At 51.9% G+C, this 17,023-nt stretch overlaps 2 protein-coding genes across 2 annotated transcripts; one reads left to right on the top strand and one right to left on the bottom strand.

The window, feature by feature from the left end:
• The first annotated feature begins 1,733 nt into the window (after positions 1-1,733).
• LOC132996597 (zinc finger protein 878-like) lies at positions 1,734-5,599 on the top strand. The gene is made up of 11 exons (XM_061066906.1): positions 1,734-1,912; positions 1,996-2,046; positions 2,179-2,268; positions 2,876-2,974; positions 3,081-3,204; positions 3,276-3,549; positions 3,633-3,679; positions 3,821-3,939; positions 4,007-4,529; positions 4,622-5,077; positions 5,256-5,599. Exons 1-11 carry the CDS (start codon positions 1,775-1,777, stop codon positions 5,489-5,491), a joined length of 2,157 nt encoding a protein of 718 aa, XP_060922889.1. The 5' UTR covers positions 1,734-1,774; the 3' UTR covers positions 5,492-5,599.
• Positions 5,600-5,758: 159 nt separating this feature from the next.
• f2 (coagulation factor II (thrombin)) lies at positions 5,759-16,407 on the bottom strand. The gene is made up of 15 exons (XM_061066907.1): positions 16,252-16,407; positions 15,843-15,923; positions 15,641-15,720; positions 15,525-15,549; positions 14,860-14,925; positions 14,630-14,738; positions 11,761-11,897; positions 11,362-11,655; positions 7,985-8,101; positions 7,747-7,873; positions 7,485-7,652; positions 7,231-7,404; positions 6,734-6,912; positions 6,378-6,448; positions 5,759-5,993 (listed from the first exon to the last, which is right to left on the bottom strand). Exons 1-15 carry the CDS (start codon positions 16,319-16,321, stop codon positions 5,853-5,855), a joined length of 1,839 nt encoding a protein of 612 aa, XP_060922890.1. The 5' UTR covers positions 16,322-16,407; the 3' UTR covers positions 5,759-5,852.
• Positions 16,408-17,023: the final 616 nt, after the last annotated feature.

Raw genomic sequence — 17,023 nt, 5'->3', positions numbered from 1 at the left:
CGTTAGCTAGCTAGCTAGCTAGCAGGACCGATACAAACCAAACTCCGTTCAGAACTGTCACACTTCACATTTACTGAGCTTCAAAGAGAAGTAAATACTCAGTAGAACACATAATACTACAGCTATTATTACTCAGCTATACTTCCTTATTACTTCGGCTTATGTTTTGAACATATAAGTGATTATTGTACGTAAAGAATCATAGAAGGCGACGTTATGTTGTGAAAGTGAATTGTTCCCACTGTCTCTCCTGCAGCTTTAAAGAGATACACGTTAATATATATAATATAATATAATTATATCATAACTCAATGATGATATTCATCCATCAAAGATCATTCAACACCACATTTAAACACAGGACTGAAGATCTATGTTTATGATGCTGATGAGAGGAACTCCTCATGGACTAGATCCAGGTTCCTCACAGCCGGAAGCAGGACGTGTCCTCCTGGAGCCACAGGACCTGGTCTCAGTTCAGACCTGGTTCAGTTCAGACCTGGTCTCTCTCTAGACCTGGTTCAGTTCAGACCTGTTCTCAGTTCAGACCGGGTCTCACTCCAGACCTGGTTCAGTTCAGACCTGGTCTCACTGCAGACCTGGTTCACTTCAGACCGGGTCTCACTGCAGACCTGGTTCACTTCAGACCGGGTCTTAGTTCAGACCGGGTCTCAGTTCAGACCTGGTCTCTCTCCAGACCTGGTCTCACTTCAGACCTGGTGTCACTCCAGACCTGGTCTCTCTCCAGACCTGGTCTCACTCCAGACCTGGTCCACTTCAGACCTGGTCTCAGTTCAGACCTGGTCTCAGTTCAGACCGGGTCTCAGTTCAGACCTGGTTCACCTCAGACCTGGTCTCTCTCCAGACCGGGTCTCACTGCAGACCTGGTCTCACTGCAGACCTGGTCTCACTACAGACCTGGTCCACTTCAGACCTGGTTCAGTTCAGACCGGGTCTCACTGCAGACCTGGTCTCACTGCAGACCTGGTCTCACTACAGACCTGGTTCACTTCAGACCTGGTTTAGTTCAGACTGAGTCTCAGTTCAGACCGGGTCTCACTTCAGACCTGGTCTCACTTCAGACCTGGTTTAGTTCAGACCGAGTCTCAGTTCAGACCGAGTCTCAGTTCAGACCGGGTCTCACTTCAGACCTGGTCTCACTCCAGACCGGGTCTCAGTTCAGACCGGGTCTCACTGCAGACCTGGTTCGGTTCAGACCTGGTTCACTTCAGACCAGGTCTCACTTCAGACCTGGTTCACTTCAGACCAGGTCTCACTTCAGACCTGGTTCACTTCAGACCTGGTTCACTTCAGACCAGGTCTCACTTCAGACCTGGTTCACTTCAGACCTGGTTCACTTCAGACCTGGTTCACTTCAGACCTGGTTCACTTCAGACCAGGTCTCACTTCAGACCTGGTTCACTTCAGACCAGGTCTCAGTTCAGACCTGGTCTCACTCCAGACCCGGTCTCACTCCAGACCCGGTCTCACTTCAGACCTGGTCTCAGTTCAGACCTGGTCTCAGTTCAGACCTAGTTCACTTCAGACCTGGTCTCACTCCAGACCTGGTCTCAGTTCAGACCTGGTCTCACTTCAAACTACAAACTAATATTAATACAACATTAGTCTTTATCCTGTCATAGAAATGTGTTTATGGGATTGAATTATTAAAACTATGAGTTATTGACACTGAGTGCCCCCCCCCCCAGCCCCCCCTCCCCCCCTGTCCTCCCTGCGCCTCCTGGTCCCGCCCCTCCGCCTGCTGACCGCGGCCATGTGGCAGGTCGCTCAGCATCAGAGCGTGAAGCACTACGGGATGCTGGAGGACTTCGTTGCCATGGTGACGGAGGCGGTGCCCCAGCTGCTGACGGACAGGCAGAGGCGTGTGCTGCTGGCGGCGCTGAGGGCCAAGGTGTGTGTGGACGCCAGGCGTAACCATAGCAACGCTGATGCACACGCTGACTGACACCACCTCTACTTCCTGTGTTCCTGCAGGTGACCCTCTCCGACTCCGAGGACCTGGACAGGCCCCGCCCCCAGGCGACGGTAAGACAGGAAGTGCAGCTGTCCAACGACTCATCGTTTCAACTTGAACTCGTGTTTGACGTGTGACCAGCAGCAGTGCATCCTGGGAAACGGAGATGTTATGAACCCAGCTGTGTTTACTTCCTGTCTCAGGACCACGAGGAGGACGACTGGCGCCCGGCTCTGTTCACGCTCACTGACCATGTGACCCGGAGCCCGGGGGACAGACAGCGCCTCCTGCAGGTCGGTGGTAGAAACACTGTGTTAGATAAGATGGTGTCATTGGTCATGTGACCTCTGAGCTGATGACAACAGATCAGTGACATCATCAGCTGCGACAGGTCGATTGACATCATCACAGCAACATGTGACAGTCACCATAGATATATATATATATAAAGACTAGATGTCTCGTTCGACGGAGCCGGACATCACCACATGGCGGCCATCTTGCTAGGGGGCAGCTCGCTCACCCATAACATTGTGTTGCTAGTGGTAAATAACCATAACTTGCTCAATTTTCCACCGATTTTTAAACGATCTGGTTTGTTATAAACGTCAGAGATGTAGATATGACACTGCATACTTATGAATAATTATGCTATTTTCTAAAAAAATTAAATAATTTATGCAGTGTCATATCTACAAACCAGACCGTTTCAAAATCGGTTGAAAATTGAGTAAGTTATGGTTATTTACCACTATCAACACAATGTTATGGGTGAGCGAGCTGCCCCCTAGCAAGATGGCCGCCATGTGGTGACGTCCGGCTCCATTGGCCGGCAACGCAGACGAGACATCTAGTCTTTATATATGTCTATGACAGTGACCATCTCTCCGTCTGTTCCAGGAAGTGTTTAACCAGAGCTTTGACTCCGCCCTCCAGTCCCTTGTGTCCGACTTCCTGTCCAGGACGGAGCAGATGTTTCCTGTGCCCGACTTCAAACAGGTGACCCCCCCCCCCCCCCCCCCCCCAGGGAGAGTTGTTGTGTTTCGTTAAAAACACACATTTAAAAACAAGCAGATTAACACAAATCCTTGTGTGTGTGTCTCAGTCTGCCTCCTGGCTCGATGCTGCCCCTGCTGGCGTGGAGGGCTGTCTGCAGGAGGCGCAGCGTGAAGATCTGAGGAAGCTGCTGACCAATCAGAGCTGCTCTCTGGGCCACGCCACCACCACAGGTACGAGGTCACTTCCTGGTTCGGGTCACGTGACTCTAACTGGTTTTAATGTCGCTGTTGTGTTTCCTCAGTGAGTCGAGACTCCGAGAGGATCCTCCTCTCCGCCTGGTCCCACCCACTCTTCACCAAACTGACCAATCGTGAGCCAGCGCCTGCTGACGCTCGAGAACAGACGCACGCCGTCACCGGTGCGGTCGCTCGCTCACAGCCGGGGGCGGAGCAGGTGAAGGTGGAGGTGGTGGTGATGACGGAGGACGAGCAGGAGGAAGTGGAGGAGGCAGTGGAGCAGGAAGGGGCGGTTGGCGAGGAAAGCTCCTCCCCTCCCGTGATGCTGCAGGTGGACGGGTCAGACGCCGTTTCTCTCACACACGTGGTCACGTTCAGCTGGTTTCTGATTATAAACTCATCATGTGACATGTTTTCTGCAGATTAAAGGAGTCACCTGGAAACTGTGCCGACCAATCAGAAGACACAGGTAAACACACACACACACACACACACACACACACACACACACACACACACACTCACACACACACACACACACACACACACACACACACACACACACACACACAGACCAGTTTATATAATGAGCTCCTGCCTTTCTCCACAGTCGACCAATCAGATCAGTCGGGCTCTGAGGTCACCGCTCTCTACAGCATTTCCCACAATGCTCAGCGTGTGGCTCACAAGTGTCCTCAGTGCAGCAAGTGCTTCATCTACCGCTCTCAGGTGAGTTCCTGGTTCTGACACTAGAGGGAGCCAGAGAGTCCTGTCCTCATGTGGCCTCTGTCCGCAGGTCATCCGTCACCTGCGCACCAACAAGTCCTGCGGCGCCACCTTAACCACGGCGGGCGTTGTGAACTTGCCGGATCCATCGGGTGGTCGTGACGAGGAGCCCCGCCCCCCTGAGCCCCGCCTCCCAGAGCCCCGCCCCCCCAGGACCCTCTCCTGCTTCCAGTGTAACGCCGTTTTCACGACCAAAGCCGAGCTGCTGTCGCACCAGCGCAGCCACCGGGCGCGGCCCGTGTTCCAGTGTGGTCAGTGCGACAAGGCGTTCCACCACCTGTCCAGCCTGACCAATCACAAGCAGGCGCACCTGCACCCGGGCGGCGCCGCCTGCAGCCGCTGCGACAAAGTGTTCGAGTCGCCGACGGAGCGCGACGCCCACAAGCTGCAGCACCGGCGTCCGGAGCTCAGGTGCACGGTGTGCGAGCAGGCGTTCAGCTCGCAGACGCTGCTGCTGCGGCACCTGCAGACGCACGCCGTGGAGGGCGCCACGCCGCGCTACAGCTGCCGCTTCTGTGAGCTGAGCTTCTCAGGTAAAACCTTCGTGACTCCATCTTTTCTAATCAATGTTGTCCGACGCTGCTCCGTCACTTCCTGTGATGCTGATGGTGGTCATGTGATCCAGGTGTGACTGAGCTTCGTATCCACCAGCGCTCGCACACGTTCCGCTCCTACCGGTGTGACCAGTGCAGCAAGACCTACAGCTCGCTCGCCGGCCTCCAGTCCCACCGGGCCAGCCACGGCGCCGAGAGCCGCTTCCTGTGTCCGCAGTGCGGCAAGCGCTTCAAGACGCGGGACGGGCTGGAGGGTCACCTCCGCACGCACAGCGGCGAGCGGCCCCACCGCTGCCCCTACTGCCCCAAAGCCTTCACCGCGCTCGCCGGCCTCAACGTGCACGTGCGGCGCCACACCGGCGAGCGCCCGTACGTGTGCACGGTGTGTGGGAAGGGCTGGCCCTCCGGTGGCGACCTGCAGAAACACATGAGGACGCACACGGGAGAGCGGCCCTACGTCTGTCAGGACTGTGGGAAGGCCTTCTCCATTTCCTGTCACCTGACCGAGCACCGGAGGATACACACAGGTACACAACACAACGTCATGTTGGACACACACGTTTGAGTTGTGTCTATTGTTTTTATTGTGTGTTTTTATTGTGTATCCATTATGTCTGTTGAATCTGTGATTTGTGTGCGTTTGTGTCGTTTGTGTCGTGTGTGTCATGTTGTTTGTGTGTATCTGTGTGTGTGTCTGTTGTGTAGGAGAGAAGCCGTTCTCGTGTCCAGATTGTGGTAAATGTCTGAGGAGGAAGTTCGACCTGAAGAAACACATGTTGTCTCACAGCAGCGTGCGACCCTTCGCCTGCGTCTACTGCGCCAAGAGCTACACACGCAAAACTCACCTGAGCCGCCACCTGCTCACACACCGCGCCGCCGCACACGTGGAGGCGGAGCCCAGCGACCACGACTCAAACACGCCCCCTGCTGTCTGCTCATGATCCTAAATACAGTTTTTATCATTTACAAGGTGATAAAACTTCATCTGCTCCACATCAACATTAATGAAGATTCATTTGTCTCTGATCTATTTATTACTGATAGTTTCTCTTCTTCCTCCGAATTGAAACTACAAATGTAAAATGTAAAGTTATTTTCTCAGTAAGAGCTGATTGTTACGGGTTGTGTTGCCATGGAGATTCTCTATCTGTGTGATGTTAAATATCCACATATTTTTACAGGTTTTGTAATCAGACCAGAAGCGAAACTCATAGACAGGAAGTGAGCTTTATTAAGCCTGGTGAGAACAGGAAGTGTGTTAGTGGCTCCTCCTCCTCCCTGGTCAGCTGATGCTTGTCCTGCTCAGCCGGTGCTGGCGATGGTTTTCCTGATCCAGCGGCTCAGCCGGTACAGGTGAGTGTAGAAGCCGTACTTCCCGTCTCGGTCGCAGCCTTCGCCCCACGACACGATGCCCATCTGGTACCAGCGGTTCTCTGTCGGGAACTGACGGGGAAACACAGGCCGCCATCTTTAAATCACCGACTCATCGGAAACTGCTGCTGTTGTTCTGTTGTAATCCTCCCATAAAACCAAACCTTTCAGAAATGTGCACTGGTGTCATCTAGGTTTATTGTTTCATCACTTGACCAATAATTCATCAGGTTCATCAATAGTAGAAAAGATGATTTGAGTTGCTCCTGTTTGTGTTAACGATGAAAAACTGGTTTCTAATCAAATCTATCAGATCCAAGTGATTTTATTAGTTAAACTCAGCTGGAATCATATAATCTGTATCTATGTAATTTAGAATAAACTTAAATGTCTTATGTTATAAACCAGTTATTCTATGTTGAAGATATTAAACAGATTCAGTATCGGGAATCGAACCTTCATCACAAACGGTCCACCGCTGTCTCCCTCGCAGGCGTCGCCACGCTCAGCGTCGTCCGGTTTAAAACCTGCAACACACACGTTGACCTGAAGGTGGCGCTACAGGAAGAATCCTTTCAAGTATTAATACTTAAAATACTCAATATATTGAAATTTCCCGCTCAAAATTATAAAAGTTGTACATAGTTTTAATGGGAAGTTTTAATGATTGATTCACTTTTGTGATCGAGGAAAACCTTGATCATTTTCTATGTTGATTGTCGACTGGGTTTTGATATTTTGATATTATTATGTGAAATCCACACTGAAGCGTTGAGGAACATGAGGAAGAGGAGGAAGAGGAGGAGTGTTACCGGCACAGAACATGTTGTCTGTGATCTTCACGTTGGTGGAGCTGGCGCAGACGTCCTGGTCCACGATGGGCAGGTGGATCTGCTGCAGGACGCCGGGGAGACTCCTCGCCGACGGCTTCCAGCTCTCCCTCAGGTTCCCCCAGCCGGTCACTCGGCCCTTAAAGCCCTCGGACATCAGACTGAAACACAAGGTTCAGGTTAGAACACCGACCAGAGGAAGGAGCGCCCCCCCGACCACGTCTGAAGGTCAGTGATCCTCTAAAGTCCGTCTGAGGGAGTGTTGGGTTCAAATGTTTGTTTTCACCAAACTACAAAGTGCAACAACACAAACACAGACTTTCTCCCATTGGGTCAAAGGTCAGACTTCCCAGCTGACCTTTGACCTTCAGACGTGTTGGGACAGCAGCTGGTGGAATCATGTGACTGAACATCAGAGCCGTGCCCTTTGACACCACTTGTGGAAGTTGGGTTTCCCCGGTGAAGCCAGTTTGTCTTACGCCACGGCGACCTTCTTGCTGGGCAGGCAGACGGGGGAGATCTTGTCGGTGAAGGTCACCGGACGCCTCATGTGCAGGAGGGCGATGTCTCGGTTCAGGTTGTCCTTCCAGTTGTACTTGGGGTGGACGATGATCCGATCGATGGGAACGATCTTCTCGATGCCGCGCTCGTATCTGGAGGTTGGAGAAGACATGTGAGTCGGTCCGTGGGAGGAGCTGTGAGAGAGAAGCTGCCGGGGGGGGGGGGGTCCTACATGGTTCTGTGGTGCTTCCCCAGGCGGACCAGGATGTCCCCGGTGGTGTAGTTCTTGTTCCAGGGCGGGTAGAGGATGCAGTGAGCGGCCGTGAGGATCCACTGGTCGCTGATCAGACTGGCGCCACACAGCAGCTCCTGGGGGCTGCGCTTGAACAGCATCACCTGCCTGCACACACGGGTTCGACCTTTGACCTTTAAACAACCAGGCATGTTCTTACAGTGTGGTAACCATGGTGACAGCTCGTGATGGGTGTGGTTACCAAGGTGCAGAGGCCTCCTCGGCGTTGTCCCCCCCCACGATGCGTTTGTCTCTGTACGACTCCAGCAGCTCATCCTCCTTCAGATCCTTTATCCCCTTCAGCTCAAACAGGGGGCGCTGTCCACACTCTGCAGCACGGGTCAGTGAACCAATGAGAGGAGGACGGGCCGAGCTCAGAACCAATCAGACGCTCCGTCAGCTAACCAGGTGATAAACAGGAAACCAATGAATGGACTCACCACTTTCCCCGAGGCCGAAGGTGCGAGGACTGAAAAACGTTTTCCTCTTCGGACCCAAAACTGATCGTTCTCTCTCGTCCGTCTGTGGGGTCTCCAGCTGGCCCAGCAGGGGGTCCGCTGCAGGGCAGACAGACAGGTGAGAGAGAGACAGGTCAGACAGACAGGTGAGAGAGAGACAGACAGGTGAGAGAGAGAGACAGGTGAGACAGGTGAGAGAGAGAGACAGACAGGTGAGACAGGTGAGAGAGAGAGACAGACAGACAGGTGAGAGAGAGAGACAGGTGAGACAGGTGAGAGAGAGACAGACAGGTGAGAGAGACAGAGAGACAGGTCAGACAGACAGGTGAGAGAGAGACAGACAGGTGAGAGAGAGACAGACAGGTGAGACAGGTGAGAGAGAGAGACAGACAGGTGAGACAGGTGAGAGAGAGAGACAGACAGACAGGTGAGAGAGAGAGACAGACAGACAGGTGAGAGAGAGAGACAGGTGAGAGAGAGAGACAGACAGACAGGTGAGAGAGAGAGACAGGTCAGACAGGTGAGAGAGAGAGAGAGACAGACAGGTGAGAGAGACAGGTGAGACAGAAAGGTGAGAGAGAGACAGGTCAGACAGACAGGTGAGAGAGAGACAGGTGTGACAGACGGGTGAGAGAGAGAGACAGGTGAGAGAGAGAGACAGACAGACAGGTGAGAGAGAGAGACAGGTGAGAGAGAGAGACAGGTCAGACAGGTGAGAGAGAGAGAGACAGACAGACAGGTGAGAGAGACAGGTGAGACAGACGGGTGAGAGAGAGAGACAGGTGAGAGAGAGAGACAGACAGACAGGTGAGAGAGAGAGACAGGTCAGACAGGTGAGAGAGAGAGAGACAGACAGACAGGTGAGAGAGACAGGTGAGAGAGAGACAGGTCAGACAGACAGGTGAGAGAGAGACAGGTGAGACAGACGGGTGAGAGAGAGAGACAGGTGAGAGAGAGAGACAGGTCAGACAGACAGGTGAGAGAGAGAGACAGGTGAGACAGGTGAGAGAGAGAGACAGACAGACAGGTGAGAGAGAGAGACAGACAGGTGAGACAGGTGAGAGAGAGAGACAGACAGACAGGTGAGAGAGAGAGACAGACAGACAGGTGAGAGAGAGAGACAGGTGAGAGAGAGAGACAGACAGACAGGTGAGAGAGAGAGACAGGTCAGACAGGTGAGAGAGAGAGAGAGACAGACAGGTGAGAGAGACAGGTGAGACAGAAAGGTGAGAGAGAGACAGGTCAGACAGACAGGTGAGAGAGAGACAGGTGTGACAGACGGGTGAGAGAGAGAGACAGGTGAGAGAGAGAGACAGACAGACAGGTGAGAGAGAGAGACAGGTGAGAGAGAGAGACAGGTCAGACAGGTGAGAGAGAGAGAGACAGACAGACAGGTGAGAGAGACAGGTGAGACAGACGGGTGAGAGAGAGAGACAGGTGAGAGAGAGAGACAGACAGACAGGTGAGAGAGAGAGACAGGTCAGACAGGTGAGAGAGAGAGAGACAGACAGACAGGTGAGAGAGACAGGTGAGACAGAAAGGTGAGAGAGAGACAGGTCAGACAGACAGGTGAGAGAGAGACAGGTGTGACAGACGGGTGAGAGAGAGAGACAGGTGAGAGAGAGAGACAGACAGACAGGTGAGAGAGAGAGACAGGTGAGAGAGAGAGACAGGTCAGACAGGTGAGAGAGAGAGAGACAGACAGACAGGTGAGAGAGACAGGTGAGACAGACGGGTGAGAGAGAGAGACAGGTGAGAGAGAGAGACAGACAGACAGGTGAGAGAGAGAGACAGGTCAGACAGGTGAGAGAGAGAGAGACAGACAGACAGGTGAGAGAGACAGGTGAGAGAGAGACAGGTCAGACAGACAGGTGAGAGAGAGACAGGTGAGACAGACGGGTGAGAGAGAGAGACAGGTGAGAGAGAGAGACAGGTCAGACAGACAGGTGAGAGAGAGAGACAGGTGAGACAGGTGAGAGAGAGAGACAGACAGACAGGTGAGAGAGAGAGACAGACAGGTGAGACAGGTGAGAGAGAGAGACAGACAGACAGGTGAGAGAGAGAGACAGACAGACAGGTGAGAGAGAGAGACAGGTGAGAGAGAGAGACAGACAGACAGGTGAGAGAGAGAGACAGGTCAGACAGGTGAGAGAGAGAGAGAGACAGACAGGTGAGAGAGACAGGTGAGACAGAAAGGTGAGAGAGAGACAGGTCAGACAGACAGGTGAGAGAGAGACAGGTGTGACAGACGGGTGAGAGAGAGAGACAGGTGAGAGAGAGAGACAGACAGACAGGTGAGAGAGAGAGACAGGTGAGAGAGAGAGACAGGTCAGACAGGTGAGAGAGAGAGAGACAGACAGACAGGTGAGAGAGACAGGTGAGACAGACGGGTGAGAGAGAGAGACAGGTGAGAGAGAGAGACAGACAGACAGGTGAGAGAGAGAGACAGGTCAGACAGGTGAGAGAGAGAGAGACAGACAGACAGGTGAGAGAGACAGGTGAGACAGAAAGGTGAGAGAGAGACAGGTCAGACAGACAGGTGAGAGAGAGACAGGTGAGACAGACGGGTGAGAGAGAGAGACAGGTGAGAGAGAGAGACAGGTCAGACAGACAGGTGAGAGAGAGAGACAGGTGAGACAGGTGAGAGAGAGAGACAGACAGACAGGTGAGAGAGAGAGACAGGTGAGAGAGAGAGACAGACAGACAGGTGAGAGAGAGAGACAGGTGAGAGAGAGAGACAGGTGAGAGAGAGAGACAGACAGACAGGTGAGAGAGAGAGACAGGTGAGAGAGAGAGACAGACAGACAGGTGAGAGAGAGACAGGTGAGACAGGCAGGTGAGAGAGACGGGTGAGAGAGAGACAGGTGAGAGAGACAGACAGGTGAGAGAGAGAGACAGATGAGAGAGACAGACAGGTGAGAGAAAGATGGATGAGAGAGAAGGACAGACAGGTGAGAGAGACAGACAGGTGAGAGAGAGAGACAGGTGAGAGAAAGACGGATGAGATAGACAGACAGACAGGTGAGACAGACAGGTGAGACAAACGGGTGAGACAGACAGGTGAGAAGGACAGGTGAGACAGACAGACAGGTAAGAGAGACGGGTGAGAGACAGACAGACAGGTAAGAGAGAGACTGGTGAGACAGACGGGTGAGAGAGAGACAGGTGAGACAGACAGGTGAAAGAGAGAGACAGACGGGTGAGACAGACAGACGGGTGAGACAGACAGGTGAGACAGACGGGTGAGACAGACAGGTGAGACAGACAGGTGAGACAGACAGGTGAGACAGACAGGTGAGACAGACAGGTGAGAGACAGACGGGTGAGACAGACAGGTTGAGACAGACAGGTGTAGTCACCACAGAGCCTCAGGTCACAGAAGTCCACGGTCACGTTCCCGGCCTCCATCACGTAGCACCACGGCCCCTCCGGGTCGTTGTCAGGGTTACGGCACTTGTTCCCCTGGAGGACGACCTCCGGGAGGAAGTCCTTGTCTCGGCTGAGCTCCACGACCAGCGGCGAGGACCACTCCAGGCAGGCGTGGCCTCCCAGGGTCACCCTCAGGTCGCCCTCGTAGTCCAGGCCATAGCTGGGCAGACACTCTCCGGTCGGGACCGGGTCCGGAGCCACGGTGGACGGGACAAAGTCCTCACCTTCACAGACAAGACAGATTCCTTCATCTCAGGCAGAACTGTAATACTCGTACCAGATCATTAGCTGGGTCCCGCCTCCCGGGGGGGGGGGGAGGAGCCACTCACCACAGGTCGGGACCCTGCAGGCCTCCTTCTGCACCGTGGGGTCCTTGGTGAAGCACCAGGGACCTTCAGCTCGACCATCAGGGTTCCTACAGAAGTTCTCCTGCAGGACGCTGCTCATCTCCGAGGCGTTATACTCCCTACAGACAGGTCAACAGACAGGTCAACAGACAGGTCCACAGACAGGTCAACAGACAGGTCAACAGACAGACAGGTCAACAGACAGGTCAACAGACAGGTCCACAGACAGGTCAACAGACAGGTCAACAGACAGGTCAACAGACAGACAGGTCAACAGACAGACAGGTCAACAGACAGGTCCACAGACAGGTCCACAGACAGGTCAACAGACAGACAGGTCCACAGACAGGTCCACAGACAGACAGGTCAACAGACAGGTCAACAGACAGGTCAACAGACAGACATGTCCACAGACAGGTCCACAGACAGGTCAACAGACAGGTCAACAGACAGGTCAACAGACAGGTCAACAGACAGACAGGTCCACAGACAGGTCAACAGACAGGTCAACAGACAGACAGGTCAACAGACAGACAGGTCAACAGACAGACAGGTCAACAGACAGGTCCACAGACAGGTCCACAGACAGGTCCACAGACAGGTCAACAGACAGGTCCACAGACAGGTCCACAGACAGGTCAACAGACAGACAGGTCCACAGACAGGTCAACAGACAGGTCAACAGACAGACAGGTCCACAGACAGAGAGGTCCACAGACAGGTCAACAGACAGACAGGTCCACAGACAGGTCAACAGACAGACAGGTCAACAGACAGGTCAACAGACATCTCCGACAGGTCAACAGACAGGTCAACAGACAGGTCAACAGACAGGTCCACAGACAGGTCAACAGACAGGTCAACAGACAGGTCAACAGACAGGTCCACAGACAGGTCAACAGACAGACAGGTCAACAGACAGGTCCACAGACAGGTCCACAGACAGGTCAACAGACAGACAGGTCCACATACAGGTCCACAGACAGAGAGGTCCACAGACAGGTCAACAGACAGACAGGTCCACAGACAGGTCAACAGACAGACAGGTCAACAGACAGGTCAACAGACATCTCCGACAGGTCAACAGACAGGTCAACAGACAGGTCCACAGACAGGTCAACAGACAGGTCAACAGACAGGTCAACAGACAGGTCCACAGACAGGTCCACAGACAGGTCAACAGACAGACAGGTCCACAGACAGGTCAACAGACAGACAGGTCCACAGACAGGTCCACAGACAGGTCCACAGACAGGTCAACAGACAGGTCAACAGACAGGTCAACAGACAGACAGGTCCACAGACAGGTCAACAGACAGACAGGTCAACAGACAGGTCCACAGACAGGTCAACAGACAGGTCAACAGACAGGTCAACAGACAGACAGGTCAACAGACAGGTCCACAGACAGGTCAACAGACAGGTCAACAGACAGGTCAACAGACAGACAGGTCCACAGACAGGTCAACAGACAGACAGGTCAACAGACAGGTCCACAGACAGGTCAACAGACAGGTCAACAGACAGACAGGTCAACAGACAGGTCCACAGACAGGTCCACAGACAGGTCAACAGACAGACAGGTCCACAGACAGGTCCACAGACAGGTCCACAGACAGGTCCACAGACAGGTCCACAGACAGACAGGTCCACAGACAGGTCCACAGACACGTCCACAGACACGTCAACAGACACGTCAACAGACAGACAGGTCCACAGACAGGTCCACAGACAGGTCAACAGACAGGTCAACAGACAGACAGGTCAACAGACAGGTCAACAGACAGGTCCACAGACAGACAGGTCCACAGACAGGTCAACAGACAGGTCCACAGACAGAGAGGTCAACAGACAGACTGGTCAACAGACAGGTCAACAGACAGACAGGTCCACAGACAGGTCAACAGACAGGTCAACAGACAGACAGGTCCACAGACAGGTCAACAGACAGGTCAACAGACAGGTCCACAGACAGGTCCACAGACAGGTCCACAGACAGGTCAACAGACAGACAGGTCAACAGACAGACAGGTCAACAGACAGGTCAACAGACAGACAGGTCCACAGACAGGTCAACAGACAGGTCAACAGACAGACAGGTCAACAGACAGTTCAACAGACAGACAGGTCAACAGACAGGTCCACAGACAGGTCAACAGACAGGTCAACAGACAGGTCAACAGACAGAGAGGTCAACAAACAGGTCAGCAGACAGACAGGTCCACAGACAGGTCAACAGACAGGTCAACAGACAGGTCAACAGACAGACAGGTCCACAGACAGGTCAACAGACAGGTCAACAGACAGGTCCACAGACAGGTCCACAGACAGGTCCACAGACAGGTCAACAGACAGACAGGTCAACAGACAGGTCAACAGACAGACAGGTCCACAGACAGGTCAACAGACAGGTCAACAGACAGACAGGTCAACAGACAGGTCAACAGACAGTTCAACAGACAGACAGGTCAACAGACAGGTCCACAGACAGGTCAACAGACAGGTCAACAGACAGGTCAACAGACAGAGAGGTCAACAAACAGGTCAGCAGACAGACAGGTCCACAGACAGGTCCACAGACAGGTCAACAGACAGGTCAACAGACAGGTCATCAGACAGGTCAACAGACAGAGAGGTCAACAGACAGGTCAGCAGACAGACAGGTCCACAGACAGGTCCACAGACAGGTCAACAGACAGGTCATCAGACAGGTCAACAGACAGAGAGGTCAACAGACAGGTCAGCAGACAGACAGGTCCACAGACAGGTCAACAGACAGGTCATCAGACAGGTCAACAGACAGAGAGGTCAACAGACAGGTCAACAGACAGACAGGTGGTTGCTTGGTTACCTCATGATGGGATGTGGGTAGTTGTGAATCCAGTACTGACATTGTCGCCCTGATTTTGTGATGTTCACATCTCCTTCATAGCTAACCCCCGTACCGAAAATACACTGACCTGAACACACACACACACACACACACACACACACACACACACACACACACACACACACACAGTGTCAATGTACTTGTACATTTGAACAGATTAAAGATTCATTCACTTTGTTTGTGTTTACCTCCGACACATTGTCTGGTACGAGTAATGTCCTGTTGTGTTACTCTCCTCTGAGTTCCTTGACAGTCTGGAACACACACAGACAGTTACACACACACAGTTACACACAGAAAGGCAGTTACACACAGACAGACAGTTACACACAGACAGACAGACAGTTATACACAGACAGTCACAGACAGACAGACAGTTACACACAGACAGTTACACACAGACAGTTATACACAGACAGACAGTCACAGACAGACAGACAGTTACACACAGACAGACAGACAGTTACACACAGACAGTTATACACAGACAGACAGTTACACACAGACAGACAAACAGTTACACACAGACAGTTTCACACAGACAGTTATACACAGACAGACAGTTATACACAGACACACAGACAGGTGGTGTTTGTGTACTCTGAGTTGTGTCTGTTTGAGCTCTGGACTTTGTTCCAGTGTTTTTGAGCAGCTGAGTAAACTAAAGTAAAAAATCTTTGTCAGAGTGATTCTTATACTTCATGTACTTCAATTACCACAGTAAAAGTACTTCATGTACTTTTAGAAAACTCTTGTAATGTTAAATTCACTATGTTGTAGTGAATGAAGTCAAAGTAATGTGACTCAAAGTAGAGTAACTATAAATAAAGTACAGTAAAGTAGCAGTACTCACCCAGATACTTCCTCCAGAACTTTTCCTGAAGGGAACAGATGAGACGGAATGAGAAGTTCTGTTAATGTAATTCTACGTGTTTCTATGACGATGTGATCATTGAAGTGGAGTCGTACTGTTTTCTCCTTCTGCTCGAACACCTCTCTGGCCTCTTCATGGTCGCACACCTCCTCCACACACTCTCTCTCCAGGTTCCCTACACAACCGCACAACCACACACAGATTCAACCAGATATCATCTGATCTGTGGATTCAACACTTGCATGAATCAGGTTTTAAATCGATGTGGAACCTCTTGGACCCGACGAGGGGAGTTACCTGGTTTCATCTCCTCAAACATGTGATTGGCTCGTCGGCTCCGGACCAGAACCTCTGCCGCTCGCTGGCTGTTGAGGAAAACTGGGACAAGGACACACGTCAGAACTTTGAGATGAGATATTAGTATATAATGATATTTGGATTCATTTTAATTTGCTACTTTGATTTGGTTTATTTAACTGCAGAAAAATCTAAACATTAGTTGAAGAAAGAATCTTTTACTAAACTAAAAGTATCTGCAGTTATATAAAAATAGTACATTACATGTCCGATACCTGCGTTGAAAAATGTATCTGTATATACCATTTTACAATCCAGCGTTACAACCTGAACTGGAGTTATTGTAACGCCCCAGTAAACAGTTTTAAACAGTTCTAAACAGTTCTAAACTGCTGAGTCATGTTGGTACCATCGTCCGCTCGGCAGCTGTGCAGCAGAACCAGCAGAAGAACAGCAGCTGGTCTCGATGGTTCCACCATGATCCAACCGTCCCAAGCAGGTCCAGACGTCTCCCTCTTCAGCCTGTCTGCGTCTCACTGGCCCTGCGGGGGGGCATTGACCAAACGGTCACAGTGTGAGTCACTCAGGAAGCTGAGTCCTGAACCTGTTTACTCTGAAGTTCAATACGACCAGGCCGTCCCTCCACAATAAAGCTCCAGAGGAGAGTGAGCAGAACTTCAAGTTGAATCTTCAAGTTTCCTTCAGGGTCAAAGGTCACCACTGAGCTCACTGGTCCCAGTTCAGGGGCTTTATTCTGAAACAACAGGCGCTGATCACAGTCACTTCTTCTGCTTTTATTTTGAAAGAACAGGAGGTTTGTTTGCGATTTTTGGTGATTGTACGTGAACAAACTCGTTGATCGTTGAGGGGCGTGGCCTTGAATCTGGGAACAGGAAGTGGTTGTATTTTGAGTGAACATGGTCCGATTGAAGACATGTCATCCATGACATTAATGAGTCATAGCGCCACCTACTGGGGACAAATTCCTGGAGGTTCTTATCTGTTCCATATCCAGAAGATTCCTGATGGTGACGCCAGAGGTGAAAGGTCGGCGGCGCACAGAAGTCATGACGATTGATATTTGTTGAAATTGGAACAGTGATAAAACAAACTTGTGTTTACACAGTGGCCGCAGGAACTTTAGCTCTGTTTGAAACTCTGAGTAAACAGACGCCTCTCAG

Source organism: Limanda limanda, chromosome 23 (assembly GCF_963576545.1).
Source record: "Limanda limanda chromosome 23, fLimLim1.1, whole genome shotgun sequence".
Classification (NCBI taxonomy): domain Eukaryota; kingdom Metazoa; phylum Chordata; class Actinopteri; order Pleuronectiformes; family Pleuronectidae; genus Limanda; species Limanda limanda.
The sequence above is the reverse complement of the archived record's forward strand: the minus strand, read 5'-3'. Positions and strand labels throughout refer to the sequence as shown.